General features: G+C 38.1%; 1 protein-coding gene across 1 annotated transcript in view; it reads right to left on the reverse strand.

The window, feature by feature from the left end:
- Positions 1-3,546: 3,546 nt before the first annotated feature.
- Tctn3 (tectonic family member 3) overlaps positions 3,547-11,051 on the reverse strand; it is a 33,283-nt gene continuing 25,778 nt past the window's right edge. Inside the window, exon 14 of the mRNA XM_010620883.3 lies at positions 3,547-4,710. Within this exon, the coding sequence (XP_010619185.1) occupies positions 4,474-4,710 (237 nt within the window). The 3' untranslated portion in view covers positions 3,547-4,473. The remainder of the gene's footprint in view (positions 4,711-11,051) is intronic.

Consider the following 11,051-nt stretch of genomic DNA (forward strand, 5'->3'; position numbering starts at 1 on the left):
CTCCTCTAGGACCTCTTCACCTGTCGTCACATAACACCTACCAGGGTAGTGCCTCCAACAATGACTGGCTGATGGGTGCAGGCCGGCAGAGCACTTTGTCAGTAACCTCAACCCAGAACAGTAGTTGCTGTTACTCCAGTTGAGCACAGAAGGACTGCACCAGGAGTAAGAACAAGACATCCTGCAGGACTCACAGTATGAAGGCTGTAAGACTTCCTCCAGTCACTATAACCTGATGACCCAGCAGCCTCCCAGCACCACTGCTGTACTATTAGATGAGCACAATGTCTCCTGCAGCTAAAAGTCAAGATGATCAGAAACAAGAGGAAGAGCCCATTGTTTCCAGGGAGCTGCAAGAGACAGGAGAAGGAAAAAAAAAAAAAAAAAAAAAAAAAAAAAAAAAAAAAAGTGCTGCAGGACTCATTGGATGAGAAGTTTAATGCTTTTTCCAGTTGCCAGGATTTCCTGACTCCTTTGAGGTTTCCCAACAGTCCAGCCTCCTCCCCATATCTGAGGAGTGTGGTACTCTCTACTTTGGATGAAGCAAAAAATAACAGGGATTTCAGTTTTGGAATTCAAGTTCAGGACCTAGACTTGATGCAGTTAGGGCAGAAATTCCAGAAATGGATGTCATCTTCTCCGCCCATCTGAGTTTCAAGGATCTCCTTAGCCAAGATGACCCTGACAGATGCCAAGGGAAGAGCCACCAAAAACTAGCTGAGTGGTACAAGCTGGCCAACCACTGAACCCTCAACCTCAATCCAGAAAAACATGGTGATGAGGATATGAAGAACAAGACTCCACTGGATTCTAGTCTGCACTTTGAGCTACAGGAGGACAAACCTGACACACTCCCCTCACATTTAGTTAGGGGAACAGTTCTTCCTCCCTTTCAGTCATACTGACATGCTTGATTTATAAGAACATCTTAGAAGCATTGCCTTCCCATTAGATGAGCCTGAAGTGATGAAGTGATTAGATGAAGCCTTGAAGTTCTTGCTCTGGATGGAGCAAGAACTCAAGATGATCAGAAACAAGAGGGAGAAGAGGAGGCCATGGTGTCCAGACAGCTGCAAGAGATGGAGAAAATGAAAAAAGTGATGAAGGACTCAAAGAAACAAAAGGTTTTGGCTTTTTACTCCTGCCAGGATTTGTCTGATTCCCCTGAGCTCCTCAATAGTTCAGCCTCCCTATCTGAGGAGGGTATAATTCTCTCTACATGAAACCAAAAATTAAAATGCTTGCAAGGATGAAGAAGTACCAGAGCCAAAGACAACCAGGGATTTCAGTTTTGTGATTCAGTGTGAATCTCTAGGGTTTATGCACTTAAGACAAAAGTTGCAGAAATATTATCTTATTTCTCATCTGAGAATCAAAACCCTATTCACCCGAGATGACTCTGACAGATACCAGAGGCAGAGGCACCAAGAACAGCTGGCTGAGTGGCCCCAGCTGCCTGAACACCTCCATCCTTGAACCGAGCCTTGAAAACTTTAGTGATAAAGATAATGAAGAACAAGAATGGAACTAAGAAAATACAGGATTGTTGACTGTAGGAGACTGCATAAAGTTATACATCAACAAACCAGTTAAAGGCCAAGCAGAACACAGGAGGGATCCTTCATGAGCTTTGGATTTCACAACCACAAACTGTATTTGATGATTTTTACTCCAAAAGGCCACTGTTATTATAGAAATCAGTCCCTCTGCTTCTAAATGTGATAAATACCTCAGAAGACCAAGGTCTACCTGTGGTTTGTCCATCACTGAGTCCTTGGTGCAGGGACTGGTCACTTGGGAGGGAGGTATCCACATTAGTTCAGGAAATTGATATACTCTGTTCTCTATCAGTGTTAAGCAGTTTGGAGTGTTACTTTCAGAACAGATAAATATCTTATTTGCCAATGATCTTCCTTAAAATATTTTACCATTTAGCTACATCCTTACCTGTATAAATTATTACACCCTGAACCTGGCAACCATCTAATTTAACTCTTCCTATTGAAACAACAACAACAACAACAACAACAAAAAACCCAGAATGGTCTCATAGCACTTGGGGATGGAAATAAGGATCTGAATAAGAGGCGTAGAGGGGCCAGACTCTGAAAAAGGACTGAGTCCACTGTGAGTGGACTGGATGTCTGCTGTCCCATAAGCTCGGATGAGTTATCATACACAGTTCTTTCCTATTAAAACAAAACCTGGAGAACCTAAATATTCTAAGAGCATTGTAGTCAGTTCTGCTACAAATCTCTCTGGACACAGAGTTGCTCAATTAAGTAATGCCTGTGTTAACATATGCTGGTGCAGGTAGTGCCTTCACCTTTCAAGCCCCCAGCTTCCCTGTGTAGAATCTCCCCTGTACAGCAGCACTTCCTCTAGCTTAGTAATAACTGCCACAAGGACTTTGGCTCTTCCAGGGAAACTCATTAGTGTCTAGGGACTTTGAAATGAATCAAAATAATAAGCCAGCCAAAGACAATATTTATAATTAGCATTTTCTGTTCATGAATGAGGTTTTATTAGAGGTAAATATGTCTTATTAGAGGGCAATTTTGAGTACTGAAATACTTTGGAAAAAAAAGATAAACTGCCTATCAGTCCTCATTGTCTGGCTTTCAAGTCCTCACATAAGGAGTTCTCATCTGCTGTTTCGTCTAGTGTTTCTATTACAATCACTTTAGTTCCCGAACCTGCTGGCCCATAGGAACCCCTGGGTCTTCACTCAGGGTGTTCTAGGCTCCTAGGATCACCCCTCCCTCCTACTCTCCCAGTCCTACCCCTGCCAACTCGTTAGTTCCACTCTTAAGTCCTCCTCAAAGGTTGTGCTCACTAGTGTAAGCCGCCCTAATCATCTTTGTGTCACATATCAGCCTTCATGCACAAAACTATCAGGTCACAATGGAGGTGTAACTTACACTTCCTTGTTTCACTAGGGTTTTTCTAATATATCCTATTTTAAAATATTCACTTCCTTACACAAGGAGCTTACAGTTTAAAATAATTAAATGTAATGACATACCTTCCATCAAAATTTTGCCTTCAATTGCAAGGATAGCATAAATCTTTACATGCTCCGTGCTTTCCAAGTTTTAATTTTCAACCAATTCCTCTCTACTCAAAACCATTAATAGACAGTTACCTTTTCAAGTAGCTTTTTTCTGCATGAGTAGAATTTCTCGGTTGGCCAGAAAGCTTTGTAAGCTATCATTACCTTGTACTTAAAAAAGATAGATTTCATATTGAATCCACTAATTTCATGCAGAATCCACTCCTGATGTCACTAGCATTAAATTGGGGTCTTTGGAGTATCTCTCAAGAAAACAATCCATGTCCTTTTACTTGAATGCTACTGTGCTATTTATAATTTTAAAAAATTATTTTCATGGAACTGGGGACTGAACCCAGGGTCTTTACACTGAGCTGTATCCCCAGCCCCTTTATTTTGAGACAGGATCTCACTAAGTCACTAAGTTGCCCAGGTTGAGCTTGAACTTGTGATCTTCCTGCCACAGTGTCCCAGAGTGCTGGGATTACAGATATGGGCAACCATGCCCAGTTTGTTTGCTTTCTAAACTTCACAAACACAGGAAAAAGAAACACAGAAAAACTGTGAGGCAAATCACGGGGCCGTTAACTTTTGCCATATTGTTGGATGGATGTAGAATTAAAAGCTGTCAATATTTTCTTTCTCCTCACCACAATAAAGGAGGGAAAAAAAAAGAGCAGAAATGAATGGTAAGGTTATTTGCCAGCAGGAAGAAGAGCTGGCATTCCACACTCATTTTGCAAACCAAATGGAAAAAATTACTTTCCTAACTCATGCCTGGACAGTGTGGTCCCACCTTGGCAAAAAAGCCAGAAAAAATACACAGCCAGCAATTTTCTGGCCCGAATGGTCAGCTCCTCTGAACTTCATTGCTGATAGTCATTCCTGAGTTTACTCTGGGTGAGTGCTGGAGTGTGTTTTTTATACAGGCTTGACTATACTTGCAAGCAGGTAGATTTTCTTGCAAACCTTTATAGTCAGGCAAAATACAACCAGAAGGAGGAAAGCAATTTGTCACCACAGGTTTAGAAGAGAACCTCATGTGTACCTAGTGGCCTGCACAGTTCTAAACAGATAGCTATCCTAGATGAAATATTGTTACTACCTTTCTTCCTTCCTTCCTTTGCTCCTTTTTATTCGGGACAAGGTATTGCTATATAGTCCTGGATAACCCTGCCCTCTCAGTCCCCCTACCTCAGGCTCCTGAATGCTGGGATTACAGGCATGTGCCACCCTCCACACTCTTTACTGCATTTCTAAAATACCTTCTTCCATGTACAAATGCTCCTTCAATTAGGTTATATTTTCCTAAATGCTCTCCTTTGGTCATGAGCAAGTATAGACTGATCTATATAGCCATAATAAGTAGGCCGCCTCTGAGCTTCCCATAGGGAAAACTGAAATCTGATTCTTCTTTTTCTTCACTTAGTCCCTAGGTTGAGAACTCCGAGCAGTAAGAGGCACAGGATAAAGACGGGACAGGGTGATCCTTTTTGGGAATCGATCCCTTTGTTGAATGCCACTTTGAAAGGAAAGAAAAAGTCAAATGGCAATTTCCAGTCGATTCTGGGCTGGCTTCTTGGAGGCTCTGGCTTCCTTGTAATGTCCACAAAGTTTATAAGAGTTGTCAGAGATACGTCTGCTCCTTTTTGGGAAACCTATACGAAAAAAGTCAGTGAAGTTATTGTTTGGTACCTATTCATGTAGGCCTTTCAACTTGGCTCTGTTATTTTTCCTTAAGACCATAAACAAATTGCTTTTTTGGAAGCTCTCTTCTTCCACCATTGGTCCTATGTAGTTTTCTATGAGAAATGAGAAAATGAATTTTCTGACAATAGTTCATGGTACTAGAACCGTTAGTGGTACTTCACTTCACAAACTTGATTCTTTCCATGATTCTGGTTGCAAACCAAGTTGGACAAGAGCCAAATCAAATTTAGTGTTTAGGTTCAATGTTGACGTTATCTGGAAATTTGATTCAGTTCTAGTCCAGTTTGGTTTGCAACCAGAATTGTGGAGAAAACCGAGTTCACGAACCAAGGTACCACTGTGCAGACCTAAAGACTGACTTGGCTGCACCCAGTTGAGGAGCTGCCTGACACCAGCGAGGCAGAAGGGCACAACTGCTGCTGTTGTAGCTCCACTCTACTGCATCTTAGAAGCCTGCAGGTTCTGAAACGATGAACACGTACTAGTGGAAGCAGTACAGTAAGGTGAAATTTCATGGAGAAGCAAAGAACTCAGTAATGTAGACTTAAATAGAAGAAAAACCAAACCAAACCAGATCCACAGACTTCCAGGGTTAGAAAGAATTCTCCCAACCACCCAGCAGTTCAAATAAAATAAAATAAATGTTCCCAGGGGATAGGACCTTGTTAAGCTAACACAAGTATCTATCCTAATAGAATGGTTCTTGGATATGCCTGCTGCTGCTGCTGTCAAACAATGGAATCGTATTTATCTAAAAATTCCCTTTGTCCTGATTCTATGCTAACCAAGAAAACTTCTGAGTGTAATTTGACAATAAATAACTATCCTATGGAATCTGGAATGAAGATTTTCTCTGTTCACTTTCTACCATTCTGATGCACACATGCTGTGCTGTGGTCTTTGAACACAGTAAAGACTAAGCTCTAGGGATGCAATTTTGTTCAGAATGACCATTGTAGGGGCTGCATTTACTTTTTTGTTGTTGTTTTTAAAACAGCATATAGCCAGTGCTGGAATAATCGTACATATCACTTTAATTCTTTGGCTTTTTCTTTTTAAGCAGTGAACCTGTAAGTGATTTGGCATAGAACAAATGTTCTGAGATGCTGAGCCGTGTACATCCAAGGACAGCCAGCCAAGACTGAAGTTGCACAGGGAACCCTGATTCCAGCTAAGCATCAAAAACTCACTGAGACTAACTACACAAAGGAAATTAGGAGTTTTACAAGTATTAAATTTTAGTGGGCTTGTTTTACAAAAAGATTTATTGTTAGGACTTTTTAATTTTTCCGCAGGAATTTTATAGTGGAAAGAAGATCTATATATTCAGTCTTTTGAAGCAAATCTGATATTACTGAACCATATTAAGAGTATTATTTAAAGAATGCCTGGTGAACTACATTGGCCAGGATAGAAATACTCTGGGATAAAGTTAGAACAGGAAATGGATTTTCAGATTTGGGTTCAGCATAGTCTAGGAATTAATGTACTATTCTGACTCTTTCAGAGCCTTCAGGAGGAGACTCCAAGGAGCTGCTGTTGTAGCTAGGGTACTGGCCTCATGATGGAAGAGTAGAGTAGTATTGTATGAGGAAACCCACTGCCAAATGCCTAAGCTATAGCCACCTATCTCTAGTGCTTATTAGTAACAGAATTGATACATTGATCTCTATTTGTCTAATTCTTTTCTAAATTTAAAAAAACATTTTTTTAATTGAGCCTAGAGCAGAAGTCTTTTGAGCCCTACCTGGGCAGGTCAGTTTAGCAAGACCTTGTCTCAAAATAAATAAAAAGGGTTAGGGATGTAGCTCAGTATGAAGGCTATGGGTTCAGTCTTCAGTATTAAGAAATGTTTTTTAAAACTGGCACATAATAGGGCTGGGGATATAGCTCAGTGGCACCGTGGCTGCCTGGCAATTACAAGGTCCTGAGTTTGATCCCTGGTACAAAAAAAATGGCATATAATAGTTGTACATGTTTAATAGAGTACAGTGTGATGTTTCATTGCATGTTTACAAAAAAAAATGAGCAGATTAGGGTAACTGGAGTATCTACCAACTCAAACATTTATAATTTCTTTAATGGACAGAACATTCAAAATCTTAAGTAGCTATTAAAAAATATATTTAATTGCGTATCTGTCTCCTTTTAACTGGTAAAGAGGAGTGTCATTAGCTATTATATCCCACCAACTCAGGAAAGGCTCTAAAATAATCACAAGCCCAAAGAAACAACCTTTAGGTCCATATATAGTCAAGTCTACAGTAGTGGTTCACTGGCTAGAAAACCTCATGAAACAGAGGTTTTTGAGCAAAGTTGTTCTTCCAGACTCACCCAGGATATCTAGTCATCAAGAACTACTACTAGATTTCATTTTAAGGCAGCAATGTAAAGGCATGTCTTCTTATGCACCTCGAAACCTCTTCAACAAGAAACAGAAGCAAAACCTCCAGTGACAAATGTGAAAATAGAAAGCAGATGGAGGCAATAGTTCACAAAAGGAACAAAGGCTTCCCTAGAAACCTCCAGAGGCTAGAAACAAGTGGAATGTCTCTGAGGGATCCCAAAGACTCAATAAAAGAAGAGGAGGCAGGGATGAGGGAAGAACACAAAATGGTTATTGAATGATCTCCTTGCAGTGGAGTCCAGCAGTTATCCCTTCACCTCAACAAGAAACTGGACAATGTAAGCCAGAGAAATTCTGGACTTAGGGAACTGGGAATAGAGGAGGACAGAATGATGTATAGAATGAAAAACTGAGGGATTATTTTGTATGATAAAGTCCCTTTCCTCATCTAGCTCTAAAATGCTGGTGGGTGGTCTTGGACTAGAGAGAATTCTCTGGAAAAAAATTAACAATCACTGCAAAGATACAAAGATCCGAACATCCAGCCATTCCACAAACCCAAAAGCAACTGCACCTAACTGCCCCACAGTGAAGGTGACAATAAGTCTCACATATGGTCACTGAGCTTTCAAACAGCTCAGTATCTTATGATTTTGGATAGACAGCAGTTAACAAATGTGGGCAAGGTACTCACATTAAAGAGAAACCTACCAAATGAACAGAATCAACAAACTCAAAGGAAACACAGACAATGAACAATAAAGATGCAAAGTTAATATCTTCAAAGATATCTTTTAAAAAGATATTATTAAAAAAAAACATAACATAAGAAAGAACTCAGGCTAGTGGTGTACCTCAGAGGTGGAGTGTCTTCAAAATCTTGAGTGAAAATGACTTTCAATCTAGAATCTATACCTAGACCAATGATCAGTTAAACATGATAATGATGATATGATGATGGTATAATAAAGTTATTTTTAGACAAATGAACTAAAAACAACTTTATACCTTTTCTAAAGGTCATTACAATGTGAGCTCCACCTAAACAAGAGAGTATATGTAGCAAACACAGTATCCAGTAAACAGTGAATGTTATATAAGTAAGAAATAAGAACTCCCAAAATGACAGTAAAATTCCATGACAAGTGTTGGGTAGTAACTAGTCCCCAATACAGCAGGTTATGGAGGTCTCCATGAAGAAAATACATAGGAAAAAGTGGAACTGTTAGATTGTATGGGAAGTTCAACTGTTTGGAAAACTACATTGAGAGACATTTGCACAGCCATTGAAGGAATGTGAAAAGTCTTAGTCATTGGACCAAATAAAACTAAGAATGAAATACAAGTTAATTATTAATATTAGGAAAAAAGGTTTAACAAAAATTGAGCTTCATGTCTCAACATGAATGCTTACATAGTCATCAAAATAAAAGTATTTTGATGCAACGGGATGAGTAGGAGGAAAGTAACAAAGCTCAACTCATGAAAACATACATTATCCCCAAAACCGATGATTCAAAAGCTAAGTACACGTGGTGCTTAGAAATCAAGATACATGCCAGAATAAATAGCTAAAAGAGATAAATGGGTAACTTCTAGAAAGTTGGTTGGTGAGGGAAGTTATGAGACTAATTTTTCAGAGACTTGTCTGTGTTTTTTCAGTTTTGTTTTTTGAACTTGTAAGAGAAATGGGCTTTCATATTCCTGCATCCTTAAGTCAAGATGGATACTCCCAGGTAGGCAGTGCAAAGCCAAAAAAGAAGAAAGCTCAAGGCGTATCCACCAAAAATGGTAGAAGTGGTGGTGAAAAATGCATAGGTTAGTGCTAAAGCAAAATTACATTGGAGGATAGTCAACAGGGTATGACATACGAGATATGAAAAACTACATAAAATATCCAATATTGTATGGAGGTGTGGGACAAATGCCAGCCCAGTATATACCATCCAATTAAAAGGAAGTGAATTGCACTTACAGGGAAACTGGAAATACTGAATGTTATTGACCCATTTTAGAATCTGAGTCGCAAGGATTTTGAGAGTTAAATTCAGTTTGTCATATTTGAATTGTGAAGTTTAAAGCTTTCCATTTGAAATTATGTATAGACAAAATTAGAGAATTGACTGTTCAGTGTGTAAGCACTGCAAAAACAACTACTCTCTCCAATCTGATTGCCTCCTTTCATCAGAACAGAAAAAAAGACACTCAGCCAAGTCTGCATTTCTTTTACCAGTTCTATTGTGTAGGGCTGACTTAATTTACGTCTACTTTAAGCCATATTATTTTATGTTACTTCAGAAATTACCAAAAACTGTTTTATCACTTAGTGAGGTTTGTGGAATTTATATGCTTCAAATCATTTCACAATGCAGCAAAATCTTTGGTCCCAAATAAGATTTACTTTGTCACAATACAGAGTTTGGATTAGGTTTTATTTAGCTTTGTAAGAAGAAAATCCTATGTATTGTATTACATCTTTATAATAAATTTTAAACAATTTTATGTTAACACACTATGTCAAATCATTACAAACACAAATTGTTAATAATAAAAAAGACGTGTACACTCTTCTATTTAAGGATTTTTGTAGCTACATTCAGACTATGAGCTAGAACAAATACATCTTTGGTTCAAGTGTGTAACTTATTGAGTTTGAGAGTTTTTTATGCTGCATTGCCAGGTATATGCATTGAAGCTTTTTCTCTCTTCAGTAGCGTGCCTTTTCATTTCTCTTAAATGTCTTTTTGCTTGGTTTTAATGTATAATTTACAATCAGTAAAATGTACATATCTTAAGTGTTTAGCTGTGTTCTGGTAATTGTATGTGATTGCATCAATATCTGAAACAAGAACTAGAATATGTTCATTATATCAGAGTTCCTTTGTGCCCCTTTCCAATCTATTCCCTGTCTCTTTCCTAGAAGCAACCAGTGACTTTTATCATTAAAGATTAATTTTGCGTTTTCTTATACTTCATATAGGTGGATCTTAAGAGTATGTTTGTGTGTGTTTGTGTCTCTCCCTCAAGATGTTTTTTGAGATTCATCCATTTTTTTGTGTACCAGTAACTCATTCTGTGTTAATGTTGAGTAGTATTCAATTGTGTCAACTAGCATAATTTGCCGATTCTCCTCATATTTTGGTTGTTTCCATTTATATGCTGTTATAAATAACAGCTGCTATAAATAATGCTATGAACTTTCTTGTGCAACTTTTTTGGGGAGGGCATACATTTTAATTTTCTTAGGTAAATACCTAAATTTGTTGGGTCATAAGGAAGTTCAAGTGGTTCTACCATTTTTCATACATGTATTAGAATTCCAGTTCTGCATTCTTTTTGGGGGGCGCATATCAGGGATCAAACTTGGGCCCTTGTACTTGCGAGGCAGGTGGCAGAACCACTTAGCCAAATCCCCGGCCCTCTGCATTCTTAAAATATGTTTAATATTAGCTATTCTAGTAGGCATGAAGTAGTATCTCATGGCTAAAGATTAATGATATTGAGTAGCTTTTTACATTTCTTGGCCATTTGTTTATATCCTCTTATGAAGTATCTGTTCAAACCTGTTTAAATCATTTACCTGTTATTAGGTTTTTTTGCCCTTATATTATCTATTATATATCGATATAATAGATATATATATATAATATATATATACATTATATAAACCTTATCAGATATATTATATAAAACCTTTATTATTATAAAACCTCGTCAGATAATAAATTGTTTTTTTCCAAACTAGCCTTCCTTTTCATTTTCATAAAAGTATCTTTTGTTGAGCATACTTTTTAGATCCTTACAAAGATAGCCTATCTTTTCTTTTATAAAGTTTTATTACTCTGTATTTTATTTATTGCTCTATGATGCAGGCAAGTACTTTTTGTGTTTGGAGCCATAAAGGAGTCAGTTCATTTTTCTCCTTATAATTTTTTTTTTTTT

Source organism: Fukomys damarensis, unplaced genomic scaffold (assembly GCF_012274545.1).
Source record: "Fukomys damarensis isolate Sample0158 unplaced genomic scaffold, DMR_v1.0_HiC HiC_scaffold_8, whole genome shotgun sequence".
Taxonomy (NCBI): domain Eukaryota; kingdom Metazoa; phylum Chordata; class Mammalia; order Rodentia; family Bathyergidae; genus Fukomys; species Fukomys damarensis.